This window comes from Brassica rapa, chromosome A03 (genome assembly GCF_000309985.2).
Source record: "Brassica rapa cultivar Chiifu-401-42 chromosome A03, CAAS_Brap_v3.01, whole genome shotgun sequence".
Classification (NCBI taxonomy): domain Eukaryota; kingdom Viridiplantae; phylum Streptophyta; class Magnoliopsida; order Brassicales; family Brassicaceae; genus Brassica; species Brassica rapa.
In genome coordinates this window covers 11,007,422-11,024,047 of record NC_024797.2, presented here as the reverse complement: position 1 = coordinate 11,024,047, position 16,626 = coordinate 11,007,422, and the positions used below count along the sequence as shown (strand labels likewise).

At 34.3% G+C, this 16,626-nt stretch overlaps 3 protein-coding genes and 1 long non-coding RNA gene across 4 annotated transcripts; 3 read left to right on the top strand and 1 right to left on the bottom strand.

The window, feature by feature from the left end:
* Nucleotides 1-3,795: 3,795 nt before the first annotated feature.
* On the bottom strand, nucleotides 3,796-6,859 carry LOC117132804. The gene is made up of 2 exons (XR_004456393.1): nucleotides 6,655-6,859; nucleotides 3,796-6,597 (listed from the first exon to the last, which is right to left on the bottom strand). It is a non-coding gene; the product is annotated as an uncharacterized LOC117132804 (long non-coding RNA).
* On the top strand, nucleotides 6,461-9,443 carry LOC103858082 (endochitinase At2g43610-like). Its single transcript, XM_009135372.3, is given in 3 exon segments — nucleotides 6,461-8,136; nucleotides 8,138-8,553; nucleotides 8,873-9,443. Coding segments are annotated over 3 exon segments (840 nt in total). The 5' UTR covers nucleotides 6,461-8,107; the 3' UTR covers nucleotides 9,268-9,443.
* Nucleotides 9,444-9,695: 252 nt separating this feature from the next.
* On the top strand, nucleotides 9,696-13,780 carry LOC103860061 (inactive endochitinase At2g43600). Its single transcript, XM_009137670.3, has 2 exons — nucleotides 9,696-11,608; nucleotides 13,265-13,780. Exons 1-2 carry the CDS (start codon nucleotides 11,164-11,166, stop codon nucleotides 13,663-13,665), a joined length of 846 nt encoding a protein of 281 aa, XP_009135918.1. The 5' UTR covers nucleotides 9,696-11,163; the 3' UTR covers nucleotides 13,666-13,780.
* Nucleotides 13,781-14,027: 247 nt separating this feature from the next.
* LOC103858081 (inactive endochitinase At2g43600) lies at nucleotides 14,028-16,277 on the top strand. Its single transcript, XM_009135371.3, has 2 exons — nucleotides 14,028-15,180; nucleotides 15,640-16,277. Exons 1-2 carry the CDS (start codon nucleotides 14,694-14,696, stop codon nucleotides 16,035-16,037), a joined length of 885 nt encoding a protein of 294 aa, XP_009133619.1. The 5' UTR covers nucleotides 14,028-14,693; the 3' UTR covers nucleotides 16,038-16,277.
* The last annotated feature ends 349 nt before the right edge of the window (nucleotides 16,278-16,626 follow it).

Below are 16,626 nucleotides of genomic sequence, written 5' to 3'. Positions count from 1 at the left end.
CCAATAGGTTTCGTCCTTTCATGGAAAATGATATTAGTTTCCATATGAATTGCTGAAATGTTATCACAATAAAACGTAATTGGTTTGTCAACACAGACGCCAAATGTAGTCAGTATATTTTTCAACCAAATAAACTCTTGAACTGTATCCGGCATTGCCTTGTATTCTTCCTCCGTCTACGAGCGAGAGATTGTGTCTTGTTTGAATGTTTTTCAAGAAACCGGTGGCCCACCTAGCTGAATAAATCAGGCCGTTAAAGATATCTAAATTAATCACAAGTGTAAAAATTTGAAACATAAATATGTACCTTAAATATTCAATTATATATTTATTTTGAAATTATATCTAAAAATAAGTATTTAAATTTTAAATAAGTATCTTAAATATCTTCTTGTATATAAATAAGTATTTACTTCTTATAATATTATTAAATATTTATTATAATATAAATTAGTTATATGACGTTCAACCCATCTAATACTTGATATATGTTTACATTTTTATGAAATAGTTGCAATATCTGCAATTGTAAATCATGATACATAATTCAATATACCATATAATCAAATAATATTAATGTCAACTAGATTTATTATTTTATTTATCAAATTCAATTAGATTAAATTATTTTTTAATATTCTAATTTGATATTATATTAAATATTAAATTATTTATTAATTTTAAATATCTTATTTTGAATATTTTGCATTAATAAATTGATCAAAGTATGTTGTAAACTGTATGAATATGTGTTATTATGTATATGTAATCTTTTAATTTATAACTTATAAAACAGTCAGTAAATACATTAAGTTATGTTACATTAAGTTTGCCATCCTAGCTGTCCTAAAGGATTTTGAGCAAAGATCGGGTCTGGCTATCAGTTTGCAGAAAACATCCTTCTTTGCGGCGGGCATAACTGAAACTGAGGTGCAGGGTATAAAGGATCGCACAGGTCTCTCCTCAGGAGTACTTCCAATCCGTTATCTAGGTGTCCCGCTTCACACTAAAAAGATATCCCTTGCCCAGTGTGCTCCCCTGCTACAGTCGATAAAAACTAAACTGCGTTCCTGGACTGTTAAAAAGCTTACTTACGCCGGCAGAATGCAACTGGTGACATCTGTTATAAACGGAATCACTAACTTCTGGACTAGTTCTTTCATACTGCCAAAGAGTGTCATTCATGAGATTAACTCTCTTTGTGCGAAATTCCTTTGGAAAGGTGATATAACGGCTGCGACCTCCGCAAAGGTATCATGGGAATCATGCTGTCACTCAAAGGAGAAAGGAGGATTGGGTCTGAGGAACTTGGAAGCTTGGAACCTGGCATGTTCACTGAAAATGATATGGTTGATTTTCTTTTCTGCAGACTCGATCTGGGCAACTTGGTTCAGGGAGGAAATTCTAGATGGAGATACTGAGATGTTTTGGGTGATCAACACGAGGCAGAAGCACTCATGGCTGGTGAATAAGCTTCTTGACTCAAGGGGAATTATTTATCCTTGGATCAGGAAGCGGGTTCAAAACGGAGAAACCACCTATTTTTGGTCATCGAACTGGTCCCCATTTGGTAAGCTCTCTAACTACCTAGGCACTCGAGCTTCACTGCACTTTCCGGTCTCCGCGACTGCTACGCTTGCTGAACTATGGGAGAATGATGCCTGGATCATACCAAATGCGCGCTCTGACCAGCAACTAGAGGTTTTATCATATATCTCTACCCTCACTTTGAATAATGCTCAGGACGAACTCGAATGGTGGCCGGGGAACCAACTACGCTCGAAATTCCAGACTGGAGCAATATACAACCTCCTTCGTCCCCCGACGCCTACGGTAGCTTGGCACAAAGAGGTATGGTTTTCAGGTGGAATACCAAAACATATGTTTCTAGTGTGGTTGATGGTCAGGAACAGATGCCCTACAAGAGATAGAATACTCAGCTGGGGGCTACAAACAGATCCGCACTGTCTTCTCTGTAATGTGGCAAATGAGTCAATTGCACACTGCTTCTTCGACTGTACGTTTGCTTGGGATGTATGGAGGATCATGGCAGCAAAATGTAATTTTGCATCATCACGCCATTGGTCTGACATTCTCCCGCAGCTAAGAAACCACACTTCAAATAAGATTCAAAAGACACTTCTACTCTTATGCTGGCAGGCGACACTCTACACGCTCTGGTCAGAGAGAAACAATCGACTGCACATCGCCCGTTTCACTCCTGCCGACAGATTGGTGAGCCAGATAAGTCTCACGGTAAAGAACAGGATCTCGAGCCTGAGAATCGACAGGCCAAAATTCTCCTCAGCCCTCCTCCAGTTATGGTTCTCTACTTGAAACCCATCCAGCTTTTATCTGATTTCTATTTGTATCTTTTAGATATTTAAGGCCACTTGGCCTACTGAGTTCTCATACTCTGTAAAACATTTTCAGTCTCATGCTTTTAAATAGAAAAATCTTTTTCAAAAAAAAAATATATTATTTACTGTAATGATTTAATAATGAATATACATTATATATATATATATATTATATAATTTTTATTTCTTATTCGATAAATAATAATGAATTAATATTCATATGTAAAATTTAAGATAATTACAAATTTTCATTATTTAAAATAAATATTAAAAAATAATGATATTTTAAATACAAAGATATTGTTAAAAATAATATTAGAATAAAATACTCAATAATATCTTTTGATCTTATTTTGAAATTATTTAAATAATATGTTAAGATTATGTTTATATTTGATAATAACTAAGTTTGTTCTATGCCAAATAATAAAAACTAAATAAATGAAATAGTCCAATCTAAACTATTTGCAAGTAGATAAAAAATATCTTTGTTTTAATAGTATTAATAGATATTGATGGAATATTATATTTTCGAAATTATGCATATCTTATAATATTTTGATGGAATAAAAAGAGAATTAAATAGGTTGTTAAGATTGTATCATGAAAATGCAAAAAAATAATAATATAAACAACTTTTTAGGGATAGTCCATTTAAAATATCACACATGAAAAAAAAATCATGAATTCTATTTTAATAGGATAAATAATAATGAGAAAAAGACCAAAATAGCACTAAATCAAGTTTTTGTTCCCAAACTAGCACTCAAGGCCAAAAGTCACAAAAATTGCACTCAAGGGGTGGGGTTTAGGGTTTAGAATTTAGGGTTTAGGGTTTAGAGTTTAGGTTTTAGGGTTTAGAGTTGAGAAGTGAGGTTTTGGGGATAAGATTTCAAATTTTGAAAAATAAAAAAATTTAAATTTTTCAAAAGATAAAATGTTATTTTGGTCATTTTAGTTTTTGAGTGCTATTTTTGTGATATAAACTTAGAAAAGTGCTATTTTGGAGATTTGCCCAATAATAATCTATTGAATAATAAAAAAATAATTTAATAAACTATTCCATTTCAAATGGCGTTAATTAAAAATTTAGTGATCTGTCGAGTTTCTATCCCGTTCCTTTGTTTCTGTGTTTTTTTCTTATGTTCCGCGCTCTCAGAACTTGATTGCCGATTCTTTGGCAAAAAACACTCTGCGTACAGCCGCTACTTTGTACTAGTCTCTTATTCAATATTAATCTTTTGGTGTTCAAAAAAAAAAAAGTGATCTATGGCATAAAGAATGAAAAATAAAATCAATCGAGATCAAAATCAGAATTTGAGTACTATTGCGAATATAAACATATGGTTTGTGTAACATTGAATCATCGCAAGTATAATACTTTCAGTTTTAAAATTACGAATCGAATGACTGGAACTTACTTTTTACCAAAAAAAAAACACATGACTGTCAAGAAAATTAAAATAGTAATAAGTTCATACCTTTTGACCCGGGAAACAAAGGAGAGTTCCTTCATGTGAACATGTGAACATGTGACATGCTTGAGTTGACTCTGAAAGGATAGGGCCACGCCGGCGCATTCCAAGGATCCTCAATTAGCGCTGAAGTAAACCTCTTAATTGTCGTGACTCGCTAAGTAAACCCCTTTAAATAACATAGTCAGTCAATTCAGCGATTCGTTAATTATAATTATACACTTATTAATGATTTGGAATGTTAGCTAAAATTATCTCTACGTGAGAAACATGAATATTATCATTTCCAAACCATCGCAGTCCTTGAAAGTTGAACACCATGGACCTGACGGGTTCAATCGCAGCGGTTGCGGGAGTTTGTGGATGCGAACGGTTGCGATTTTTAGCGGTTTTAAGAGATTTGTACGACTGGTACTGCGGTTAAAAATTGGTGCGTTTGCGGGTGATTTATGACTGATTAATTACCAAATGCGGTAACAGTCAAATAATAAATTAACAATATATATATTTAATATAATTATAAAAATATCAAAAATCATAAAATTATAATAAATATAAAATTTATATTTAGAAAGATAATTTTAATTTTTGAAAATTTATTGAAATTGTTTTTATTATAAAATTTTATAATATTAATTAAAATATAATAGATATATTTTAATATTTTCATAATTTCAATTTTAAAATTTCTATTAAATATTTTTACTTTTGTATATATATATTTTTTTTTAAAAAGAAAAAAAATTTACCTTCCTGCAACCATCCGCAACCGCAAATGCTAGCTAGAACCAGCTTTTGAATTTATGAGATTCTGAGCGGTTTGAAGCGGTTTAGAGCGATTTGAGTGATTGTTGCAAACCGTCGACAATCGCTACCAAACGCAAAAGCTGCGTTTGTGGGTAGTAGCGGGAAAACCAGTCGAAAGACTCTACTCAGACAAAGATGGGCTGTCGAAAACGTAGAGGAGGCCCCCTATGTCGTAATAATTTAAAAACGTACGTGCTTACATTGTATATGGCAATTCGCTTCTCATATGGAGATATATTTATAATATAATACGGATTCATCTAGCTGAGTTTCAAATTATTTGTAACACATAGGTTTGAAAAAGTCGTATCACATATCTTTGATTATATATATATATATATATATATATATATGTGATTATATATATATATATATGGTTCAATGTTTTTTTTTTTATAAACCCTTTCAGCTGATCAAGTTGGCTTTGGCAGGAACACACTTAGTATTACAGAATGGATTGGCTATCTCACTGCCTAATCCGAGTTTGGAATAAATTCCAACAAATGCAAATAGGTGAACAGATCACCTGTTACGATCCACTATATAAACTATTTGGACCGAAGCCCAAACGTATACTGGTCAAGTGATGATAATTTCTAGTTTTCCAAAAAAATTGTATCAAAATCTGATGTAAGTACACACCAAACACCTAAAAATTGTCAATAGACTACCACCAACCAAGTAATGGGTTGATATTTTAAAATTCTCCCGTAGAGAATGGTTTTCAAATTTTTGTGGTAGATTATAACTATTTATATATATTTGGTGAATTATTTAAAATTAAGTTTCTCAAGATGTCTAATATTTTTTCATTCTAATATGTATTATCTACTTGTTGAAGAAAAAAACTTTTACACAAAATTTTATTTTTGGATAACATCATCTATATTATTAAAACTGAAGTACACTTTAGTAATGTTTGGAAACATGAATAGTAGTATAACCGAGAATTGTTTGAATACGAGGATATCAGTATTACATTAATTGTATTTCCATATTTCACTCTATTAACAAATTTATTAATTATATTACCTTAACAATATTTCACATCATTAATTATATTACCATAATAATAATAGTGTAGATTTGTATTTAGTAGTTAATCAATATTGATTTTGTGCCAATTATAAAATCAAAAAAGTAACATAACTGAGTTTTGCATAAGGTTCAACGTTTGGTTTAGTTTGTTTTACTAAAAAATAATTCAAAGACATGTATTGTGAATAAAATCATAACTTAAATCAAAATAATAAAAATGAATTACATTTATTGTCACCTATTTTTTCACTCAATATAATTGACTTACTAAATAAAAAACTTTTTCTATTTCACTTAATTTAGCAAAACACATAGAAAATATTTTTTATTAGTTTATAAAATTAGTTATGCATGAACACTAGATATCCACTTAGGTACTAATTGTTCCTTTCTATTATTGTTTTTTTTTTAAATTACTCTCTCCTAGAATATTATAAATTTATGTGTAGGTTTTGAGTTGAGTCCTTTTGAGTGTGGATGTGTTCGGTTCTGATGTATATGACCCTAAAAATATTTAAATAACCAATGTATTTGAAACGGGTTTGGATATTTGTACCAAAATAACCATATTATCTGATTTGATATATGTCTTTTGAATACAATTAGTTACATTACGGCATATCTAAATATAAAATACGAATTATGAAAAATAAATATTAATGTATAAAAATATAAGTATAGTGTTATTTTAGTAATTTCATTAATTATATTATTTTAACAATACATCACATCATTAATTATATTTACCGTAACAATACATCAACTCATTAATTATAATATACCATAAAAGTAATAATACAGATTTTTTATTTATTATTTAATCAATATTAACTTTGTGCAATTATAAAAAAACTAAAATGTAAGATAACCGAGCTTTGCATATGGTTAATAGTTTGGTTTAATCTGTTTTACTACAACTCAGAGACTATATGAGTCTGTTTGTTGATGACAAAAAAACAAAAAAAAAAAACTACAACTTTCTTTTGTCTTAGTTCCAATTGGTGAAAAATTACGTAGTCAAACACATAATTCAAAGGCATAGTTTATGTGAACAAAATAATATTTTAAATCAAAATAATTAAAAAGTATTACATTTATTATCACTTAATGTTCACTTCATATAACTATTATACTAAATAAAAAATTCTTTCTATCTTGTAATTTTTGCCAAATATATAGAAATAGTTTTATTTTTAATTTATTTGCAGAATCAGTTAATTATGGACATTCGGATACTCATTGAGGTACAAATTGTTTCTTTCGAGATTATTTTTTTTTGGTTTTGAAATTAGGCGCCACATGGATATTATAAATTTATGTATGAGGTTTGAGTTGGTTCCTCCCGGGTCTGAATGATTTTGATTTTGATGTGTAAAAACATAAAAAATATCTAAATAACCAATGTATCCGAAACGCGTTCGTATATTTGTACCAAAATTATTCTTATTATCCGATTCAGTCAAAATCTTTTGAATACAATTAGTTATACGATAACACATCTTAAATATATAACACTAATTATAAAATAACGAATAAAAATTTATAAAACCGTAAAAATTAACATCCGCACAGGCGTGCGGGTTAATCTCTAGTATGTATTAAATTTGATTAATATAAATTTTCAAAGCTATTACACGACATGGATCCAGGCTTAATATTTTAAAAATCCTCCATTATTGCTCTTAGTTTTGGTTTTGCTTCCCTTATTTGTAGAGTTTGAAGTTCTTAATCTCTCTACCAGAAAAAAAAGATGTCCGTATACAGGTCTTACGCGATCGTAGAACCTTCAATAACATATTACACCCATACATTATGTGATAATAACACCGTTACTTAAGCACCACTGTTAATTATGCAACCAATTATATATTTTTTTTTTTAAATTTTAGTGACGTACGATGTAAAATTTCTAGTTCTTTTCATCTGAATTATTTGATAAAATAATAAAGCCAGACTTTAGATTTACTTCAACGAATATCGAACTATAATGGATCGAGGCTATCGAGCTAATCAGTTTAGCTGTATATACGAATGCACATATATAATATGTTCTTTGTTCTTGGTTAGACATCACGATATAGAATGTATTTTTAAGGTTATTAGATTTTAATCGTTCAAATAGGTTGTTGGTGTATGTGAACCGACCCGATCCCGGACTTGTTTGATTAGAAAAGATTATCTTGAGAACGATTTTATTAAAACTCGGCTAAACGTTAAGACCAAGTCCATATTCAAATGATCATAGTATTTATCCTTAATCACAACTACAAGAAAAGGAATGGGTCATGACTTGTTTATAAAACATATTTAACCTTGACCAAGCATATTCAATATTGCCATATTTACACTATAAATACGACTCCAGACCCTCTCATTTCTTCATACAAATCACTCTCAGAAACATTCGATCCAAAATTATATCAAAAGATGGCAACACACAATGTTCTACTCAAAAACACTCATGATTTTCCTCTTCACTTTAACCATCATGACAGAAACCGCATTTTCTCGGAACTGCGGTAAAACCGGTTGTAAAGGCAACATGTGCTGCAGCAGATGGGGATATTGTGGCACAAACGCTTACTGCGGCACGGGATGTCAGAGTGGACCTTGCAAATCCAAACCTAAACCTACTCCAACACCCAGCGGTAGCGGCGGTCTAAACGCTGGTCCTCGCGGTACCATAGCAAGCGTTGTTACCCCAGCGTTCTTCAACGGCATCATGAGTAAAGTCGGACGTGGTTGCCCAGCCAAAGGGTTCTACACTCGCCAGGCGTTCATCGCGGCCGCTCAATCGTTTGCAGCCTACAAAGGAACCGTTGCCAAGCGTGAGATTGCAGCCATGTTGGCTCAGTTCTCTCACGAATCTGGAAGTAAGCTCAGCGTTTATCATTTTTCCATCAGAAAATATAGTAAAGTAATTAATCTTAGTTACCTTTTATGGTGATTTTCTTATAATATGTAGTGTAGTCAGCTATAGAAAGTTTAACGCAAATATATGTAAATACCTTTGGTTACTGTTTGTATTAGGGTTTAATTTTGATAGTTATAGGATTTTCTCATAAAATCTAAGGATTTTCTAGTTTTATTACAAAAATATTCGATTATATTTTGATTTTATCTTATAGATATTTTTTAATTAGCTGGATCCATTTCATTATTAAGTTTACTTCTTTGGTGATGTAAATTAAGGTTTCTGCTACAAAGAAGAAATAGCTAGGGGAAGGTACTGCTCACCGAGCACAACGTACCCATGTCAACCGGGCAAGAATTACTACGGTCGTGGTCCAATCCAAATCACATGGAACTACAACTACGGTGCAGCCGGGAAGTTTCTTGGACTTCCTCTCTTGAAGGATCCAGATATGGTGGCTCGTAGCCCAACCGTGGCTTTCAAATGTGCCATGTGGTTTTGGAACAAAAATGTGCGTCCGGTTTTGAGCCGAGGATTTGGAGCCACCACGAGGAGGATCAATGGCGGTGAGTGTGACGGTGGACGTCCAGCCGCAGTGCAGAGTAGGGTTAACCATTACTTGGATTTCTGCAAGAAGCTTGGGGTCACTCCTGGAACCAACCTCAAATGTTGAAGACACTACTAGTCAATGTGGGGTTTCAAGTATTGAAGTATGTGTGGGTTAAAGTGTCGAATAATAAAGAGAAGTCATATACTATGTTGTGTTGTGTTGTGTTGTACCCGCTGTCATATGAGTGATACAAACGAAACTATATCTCATTATCTAATAAAAGTATTTCCTTGTTTACATACTGGACAGTTTTATATGTATAGACGCGTATTATCACATCTTTTCTCATCAAAGTTTAGGAATAAACAAATAGAGTACCATGTAAGTGACTGTTGAGTTAAAGGAGAGTGAGAAATGTTCCACTACCTATCATCCGATAATAATATGGTTCGATTATAAATTATATTTTTTAGCTATTGAAGATATAAAAACCAACAGAAAAATTATAATTATTATTTTTCAGAAATATTATCCAAAATAATTTTTTAAAGAATATTTCAAAAATTAATAAATATCAAAATATATTTGTTATTTTGATAAGTTTTATTAAAGAATAACATGTTTTGTTTTATATTCTTTGATTAAAAAGTTTATAAGATCTACAAAGAGAAACAATACTCTCTCATTCTTATTTTTCCCCTTAGATAAACCAAATAGAAAAAGCAATTGAACTCATATGTGAACAATCATGTAACCACAGTGAAGCCAAGAAGTGAATCCGGTAGGATTAGGGATATATATCCCACATCGGGAATTCTAAAGGACATTAAGTAATATATATAAAGAGTTAGGGTCAATCCACTAATTACCAATTGGTTTTAAGTTTGAAGCCCATAATAAACCTGAATCTAATATGGTATCAAAGCTCATATCCTAAATACCCTAAACTCCTAATTAAAATTAATCCTTCCGGCCGGGTATAAAGGTCGTGATTAATCCTTCCGACCGGGTATAAAGGTTGTGTTAAACTCGCTCGACCAAGTTATAAATGTCCTAAAAAGTTTCGAGATTTCTGGCCGATAAGAGTCATCATCTCAAGGAGAGGTATTAGGGATATATATCCCACATCGAGAATTCTAAAGGACATTAAGTAATATATAAAGAGTTAGGGCCAATCCATTAATCATCAATTGGTTTTAAGTTGGAAGTCCATAATCAACCCGGATCTAATAGGTAGAATTCGACAATATCGGACGATCAGTTCGAAAAGATTGGCTCCTCAAGAATAGTTTGTGCATGAAAGACATCCTTATCTGAAGCCACCAAGGTCACCGAAGGCGACGAGAGAAAACTGCCAGCCACCAAAGCAAGACTCGATGTAGATGTGGTTTTTGAGAAATATGATTCATATTAAAGATAACTTAGTTTTGGGGTGGTAGAATTATGCTGGTACTTCCGAAACTAAAAGCGCACATTACTTTCCCACATCACCTGCCAGAAACTACCAAGCGATTGAAAGTCTTCCTGTTGGCTGATCTTAATCTTGCAAGTTTCTTATTACCGCCTTTCATTTTTAATGATTCTTTTATATTTCATATCTTTAGATAATCTGTTCCCTTTTTTACTTCAGTCACATGAAAGCAAATATTGATCGGCCACTGATATCTAAGAAGGCAACATGTTAATGTCACGTGAACATTAATTCGAGTTTCAACTTCTCAAGATTTTAGGGTCAATAGTTGACATCTGAATAGTTTAGTGCTCAGCTCATCTAGTGAGTATTGATATGTCTAGTATCAACCAGTGGCTAACAAAAGCTTAATATTTAATATAGAAAACAATTTAAAGAAAAATGGTTATACTTTTCTATTAGTAGTAAAGAATATCATATTATAGTCAACCAACTGGATTACAAGTCAACCACTTTTGAACTACAAATACGTCCACAAACGCTCCTCGTTTCTTCAGACAAATCTCTATTTCTAAAGAGTCGCTATAAGTTAACTCTAAAACGTTAAAATGGCGATCCAAAACGCGATTCTAAAACACGCTCTTATTCATGTCCTCTTTATTTTAGCAATTTTGGCCGAGAATGCGTTCTCACAAAATTGCATGGATACTAGTTGTCCTGGCCTAAAGCAATGTTGCAGCAGATGGGGTTCCTGTGGCACCGGAGAAGATTACTGCGGATTCTTTTGTTTCAGTGGACCTTGCAATATCAAAGGTAAATCTTACGGCTATGACTATAACGTGGATGCAGGACCGCGTGGTAAAATAGAGAGTATCATCACACCAGCGTTGTTCGACAGCATCATGAGCAAAGTTGAAAGCAACTGCTCTGCAAAAGGATTCTACACTTATAAAGCTTTCATTACCGCTTTCGAATTATTTGGAGCTTACAAAGGAAAAGTGGCTAAACGCGAGATCGCCGCCATATTTGCTCATTTCTCGTATGGATCTAAAGGTAAGTTTATTAAAACATGTATTTATTTAAATTTTCTCTTGAATTTACATTTGCGTTCCAAACCTTTGAAATTAGTTTTCGTGTGCTGACATGCAACATTCACGTTTGCGTTTTTTTTTTTTGAACAACTCACGTTTGCGTTTAAAAGTATATATAATCAGGGTCGATCCCTTTTTTTTTTTGCTAAGAATGTAAATGTCATTACTAGAATGAATGTTTGGTTACAATGATATTGAACCAGAATCTACTGTTAAGCCATTCTGTTCTTAAAGGCTGCAAAAAAGTTTAAAAAGAACCTCTAAGAAACTAAAAATTAAATCCAAGCAAACCACCAAAGGTGAGCATTGAAGATAATAATGGTACTAGAACAAGAGACAACATTTTATTTCCCAAACAAACCACTTCTCAATCGCCAGGAGGAATCGAGAGAATAGCCAATAGAGGGTAGATTGGTCGGACACTCACCTGAAGGTGGCTCAAAGTGGCTTCAACGGAGGCGGCTGGCAACGGCTCCGGGGCACCACAAGAGGAGGACGCCGAGCAAACAAACCCATAGCTAACGCGGTCATGGACAAAAGTTCAAACCCGACAAAACACCGCTGAAGATGAAGAGCAAAAACACTGGTCAAGCGTAGGCGGTACAAAACGCCCTCACCGGCCACGCGACCTAAAGGATGCGGCTGAGACATCAAGAGTAGGAACAGAAGCTACAACCGGAGGTATGCAAGGAGGGAAAAGAGACACAGAGAGAGTTGGAGACTCTCCATCAGCAGGCTGAACAAAAGGAGAGCAAGAGCTCGACCTCCAAGCGAGAACACCACCACGGCAGGTCGTCCTCAAAACCCTAGGCGACGGTATCATCAAGCGAGGAAGGTAACCACTAACTTTCGCTGTAACAAGCCATGGTAGTTGTCTGATGGACTAAGGGAAAGAAGTCCTCAGTGGTGAGCCTCAACACCACCTTTCACTCAAAGAGAGAGGAGAAGCTCTAGGATACCTTGAGACAGGCCATAGAAGAGAGCGACTGGAGCGAGACCAATGAGCAGGACCGGCGACAGCAGCGACGCATCACACAGATCCGGCGGTCTCGGATCTCAGATCTACCAGATCCGAGCGCAGTCGATCCAACCAGAGCTGTTTCGAGGTCTCTGAGAGATCCTAAGGTCGTCACACCTCGCCAGTGCTCCAGAGAAACCTAGGACTCCTTTGGTTTCGGCTAGATCTGGAGGAGAAATCCAGAGACACCAAGCAAAGAGGTTGAGACGAACTGAGAACCAAAACAGGGAGAGGCGATAACCGGAAACGAGATGCCGACGGTGGCGGAGAAGACCCACACGGCAAACTTGCCGACGATCTCCTCCACCGGAACAGAGATTTGATGTTGGCGGCGCTAGGGTTAGAAAAGAATTTGGGGGAGAGACTCTAGAGAGAAAAGCCCTTTTCTCTCTCTCTCTTAGTTTTCCTTTCCCTTCAGGGGTCGATCCTAAGGACATATAAAATATGTGTCTTGTTTCACAAATTATACAGAACTATTCTACATAGATCGTATGATCAACATTCATTTTAAATGTTTCAGCCCCATAAATTTTAGAATCGGCCTTTGCAATAATTTATTGTTAATTTGGATGCGTCTAACTAATTTTATGTTATATAAAGGCTTTTGTTACAAAGAAGAAATATCTCCCGAGAAGTACTGTTCAAAGAGCAAGAAATACCCTTGTGAACCAGGGAAATACTACTATGGTCGCGGTTTGCTCCAATCAATCACGTGGAACGAGTATTATGGTGCGGCTGGCAAGCACTTAGAGCTACCTCTACTGAAGGATCCAGATCTGGTGGCTCGTAGCCCAGAAGTGGCTTTCAAGTTCGCCATGTGGTTTTGGAATAGGAACGTGCGTCCAGCTTTGTACTTAGGATTTGGAGAAATCACAAAGAGGGTCGATGGCCGAGAATGCAGTAACTGGCGTCGCGACGGTCCGGATAGCAAGGTCAAACAATACATAGAGTTCTGCAAGATGCTTGGGGTAACTCCTGATCAAGGTCTCGATTGTTTTTAGTGACTAATATGCTATCACTACCATTTAAAAAAAAATAATAAAAAAAAAATATATATATATATACACTACTTGTAATAATTCGAACCTATCTACCTCAAGGAATCTATGAATTTTATAAACGATCAAAATGACAAACTTTAATAAATATTTCTTTTTTCATTTAGAATACAAGAAATCAGTTCAGTTAAGACATATATAGTAAAGGTTTTTTCAGTTCGTAAAAAGTTGTTATGTAGAGAAAACAATAATGATAATATTATAAAATAATGACAAACGAAATATTAAGGTACTATAAAATTGTATCCAAGGCGAAGATTTATTGTTTAGTGGTAAATGGTGTTTATGTTCTCGCTAAGTTACCACATGGGTTCATCAAATTTGGTATAATGGTAATGACTGAATAATAATAGAAAAAGAAGAAGCCTGCGACATGGGGAGAACATGCAAGGATGAAAAGCAAGAAAATGTGTAAAAGAAGGTGATTCAAAAACCTTTATTTATGATATCCCAGTCACCCACCAAGTCACCAACCCACATCCAATATATAGTAATCATTCAAGCACAGAATGAGGTTGAAACAGAGACTTTAAGTTTTAGTTCGAAATTTTACCCCAAAATGGGTTGAGAGATCCGGTTACTAAAGGATTTACTTTAATAATCAAGTTGAATCAATCACACTAAACTTTCTTGCTAGTTTTTAATCAAGATGCCGAGATGTAGTTTATGTTTTTACTGATGTTTAATTTAATTAATCTTTATAGATGATGGCGACATCCAGCTCTTCATAATTATATTGTCAGATACTACATCTAGCTAGTGGCATTATTGATATCTCCACTGTCGAACAAAAGCTTACTGTATTTTGTTGTTGGTGTAAGTTATTGTTATATTAGTTACAAAGAAAGAATTTTGAACTGAATTAAATAAAAAGGACTTCACTAATCGTAAAGAAATAATTAATTAATTTTACACGTAGCTGACTAGGTTTGCACTTCATATACGTTCTCAGACCAACCAGTTTTCTTCACATGGCTGATTTTCCAACTAACTCCATCAAACGAAAAAAAAATATGTCGAACCGAAACGCGACTGTTGAAAACGCTCTCATGTTTTTCCTCCTCGCGTTTGCCGTCATGGCCAAAACCGTGTTCTCGCAGAATTGCCAAAGCACCGGGTGTCCAGGCCTCAAGGAGTGTTGCAGCTCGTGGGGTTCCTGTGGAATCAAAGATGACCAGTGTGGCTTTTGGTGCTTCAGTGGCCTCTGCAATCTCAAAAACAAATCATATGGATTCAACTACAACGTCAGCGCCGGTCCACGCGGTCCAATAGAGAGCATTGTCACACCATCGTTGTTCAAACGCATCATGAGCAAAGTAGGAAACAACTGCCCGGCAAAAGGGTTCTACACTCACCAGGCTTTTATCTCGGCGGTTAAATCGTTCCAAGCCTATAAAGGAACGGTGGCTAAGCGCGAGATAGCAGCCATATTGACTCATTTTGCTCACGGATCTAAAGGTAAGTCCACTATACTAGCCAAGGACACAACTGTTTTCATGAGATCCCCCTTTTTCCATGGCCACCGTAAGATTTTCAAACTATGGCTGCGTTTTTTTTGTTATAAAAAAAAAACACATTTTTGTTGTGAACATACACAAATTAAACAAGAAGAAAGCAAAACACTCTAAAGAGAAATACGATTTGAGACAAATATTCGTTTATGGTTTATATATATTGATTATATGAACAAATTTTTTACAATCTCTTAGATTCCATATTTTTATTACTTTAAAACACGATGTTTATTTATTTTTTATGAAAACCTTTTCATTTTTATCTACAAAACAGCTTTCTTAATCCTTAAAGATATTGTACAAACGAATGTGATTTTTAACTGTGCACCAAAATTCAACTCACTCTGAAAGCAGCAATTTATGCGGGGGGGCTACTAATAATATGTATTGTGTTAAATTCAAGGCTTTTGTTACAAAGAAGATAAAGCGAGAGGGAGGTACTGTTCTCCGAGCAAGAAGTACCCTTGTGAACCGGGAAAGCAATACTATGGTCGTGGTCCGCTTCAGTCAATCAGATGGAACGAGTACTATGGTGCAGCCGGCATATTCCTTAGGTTGCCTATGTTGAAAGATCCGGATATGGTGGCTCATAGCCCGGAAGTGGCTTTCAAATTGGCATTGTGGTTCTGGACCACAAATGTGCGTCCAGCTTTGTATTTAGGATTTGGAGAAACCTCGAAAAGAGTGGACGGTCGACTATGCGATAACTTACATCCTGACGATACTAAGAACTTGGTTAAGCAATACGTGGACTTGTGCAAGATCCTTGGGGTTACTCCTGATGAAGGTCTGTCTTGTTAAAACAACATCAAATAATGTTAAACAAACATCAAATAATGTAACATTAATTTGAATTATAATTTATTATTGAGGATGTTAAAGTTTAAACGTCTTGCAAATTAATCATGTAAAGCATGTTGGCACACGGATTTCTGTATTAGCAATCAGGTCCCTGATTGATAGATAAATGTTCTATCTCAAACATTTTTTTTAGAATATTTTTCTATCTCAATAATACATAAAAATTAGAATCGTTATTAATATATAGTTTCAGAGGTTACTGAAAATGATAATTATATGTAATATAGTTTTGCTAATCGTACACCGATGTAATTGTTTTCCATCTACGTTATAACCTTAGCAGCTAGAACTCACTGAAGCATATAATGGGAGAGTCAGCCTCATTTGACGATTCGAGAGAGATATTTTCGTATTTTCATGAGATTGTATGACTATATGAATTTGAGTTGTTTTTGGATCCCAAAATATGAGATATATTTTAAGTGCACATTATATTTCCAGATGATCTGTCGTCAGCAACTAGCAAAGAGGCGAAATTTTCTGTCAACGATTCTGGTACTTGTACATTTCCTTGTATTGAACATGATTC